The 1,143-nt window shown below is 37.4% G+C and overlaps 1 protein-coding gene across 1 annotated transcript; it reads left to right on the plus strand.

Annotated features, from left to right (window-relative positions):
* Window positions 1-96: 96 nt before the first annotated feature.
* On the plus strand, window positions 97-1,113 carry LOC118732841 (pyrimidodiazepine synthase-like; the record flags this gene model as incomplete). Its single annotated transcript, XM_036461948.1, is given in 2 exon segments — window positions 97-683; window positions 752-1,113. Coding segments are annotated over 2 exon segments (713 nt in total), but the record flags the coding sequence as incomplete, so codon positions are not given.
* Between the last annotated feature and the right edge of the window lie 30 nt (window positions 1,114-1,143).

The following is a 1,143-nucleotide window of genomic DNA, read 5'->3' on the forward strand; positions in this document are numbered from 1 at the left end:
AAAAAAACTGAGTATGCTTAACATTTTGTATGTAATCCATTTTGAATTACTTGTATTGAATATGCACAAATATTTTAATCATTAACAAATATGTAGGATCGCAAAAACCGCAATTGCCGGATGATGGCGTAATCCGCTTGTTCTCTATGCGCTTTTGCCCATATGCTCATAGAGCGCATTTAGTCTTAGATGCCAAAGGTATTCCATATCACACGATTTTTATAAATCTTACGGAAAAACCGGAATGGCTTACTGAATTCAGCCCATTGGGCAAAGTACCGGCAGTATTATTACCGAAAGAGGAGGGCAGCCCAGCTTTAATTGAGTCTCTCATCATTGCTGAATACCTCGATGAGAAGTACCCGGAAAAACGACTTTTCCCTAAAGATCCTCTAAAGAAAGCGCAAGACAAAATACTCATTGAGCGATTCAACCCTGTAGTTAGCTCCATGTATAAAGTATTTTTGGGCGGAAGTGAAGGGGCTCCTGGTGCACTAACTGACATCTCAAAGGGATTAGATGTGTTCGAGAAAGAGCTGAGCTCCCGTGGAACACCCTACTTTGGCGGCGAAAAGCCTGGCATGTTAGATTATATGATCTGGCCGTGGTGTGAACGTTCTGAAATGTTGAAATACTTACTACCGGATAAATATGAAATGGATAAAGATCGCTTTGGAAAGCTGGTAAGATACTTGCTTACTTTTACTTACTCAAAGTGAAATGTGTATAACATAATCCACTATATATGTAGATTCAATGGCGTGACCTGATGATAAACGATCCTGCTGTCAAAGGATTCTATTTGGATGGTGAAACACATGCCAAGTTCATGAAAGCCCGTCGTGAAAATGTTCATGACTACGATATGCTCGTGTAAGACTTTTCTAGATGTACACGCGTCATAGCATACATACATATGTATGTATTTAGTGTTAACTTTTATTTTTTATATATATATATACATACCTGTGTGACTAACATTTTTGCGACATTCCTACAGTAATCAAAGCCTATGAGCTTCTATATTAAACACCGTAATCGACTTCTATTAACCTTGTGTACTTTTTATAAGTTTTGAATGTAATTAAAACTCTTGCTATTCATGCACTGATATTTTATGTTTGATTTCATTTTCAGGAGCGA

The sequence above is a fragment of the Rhagoletis pomonella genome, unplaced genomic scaffold, assembly GCF_013731165.1.
Source record: "Rhagoletis pomonella isolate Grant_MI unplaced genomic scaffold, Rhpom_1.0 Rhpom_scaffold_30145, whole genome shotgun sequence".
In the NCBI taxonomy this organism is placed as follows: domain Eukaryota; kingdom Metazoa; phylum Arthropoda; class Insecta; order Diptera; family Tephritidae; genus Rhagoletis; species Rhagoletis pomonella.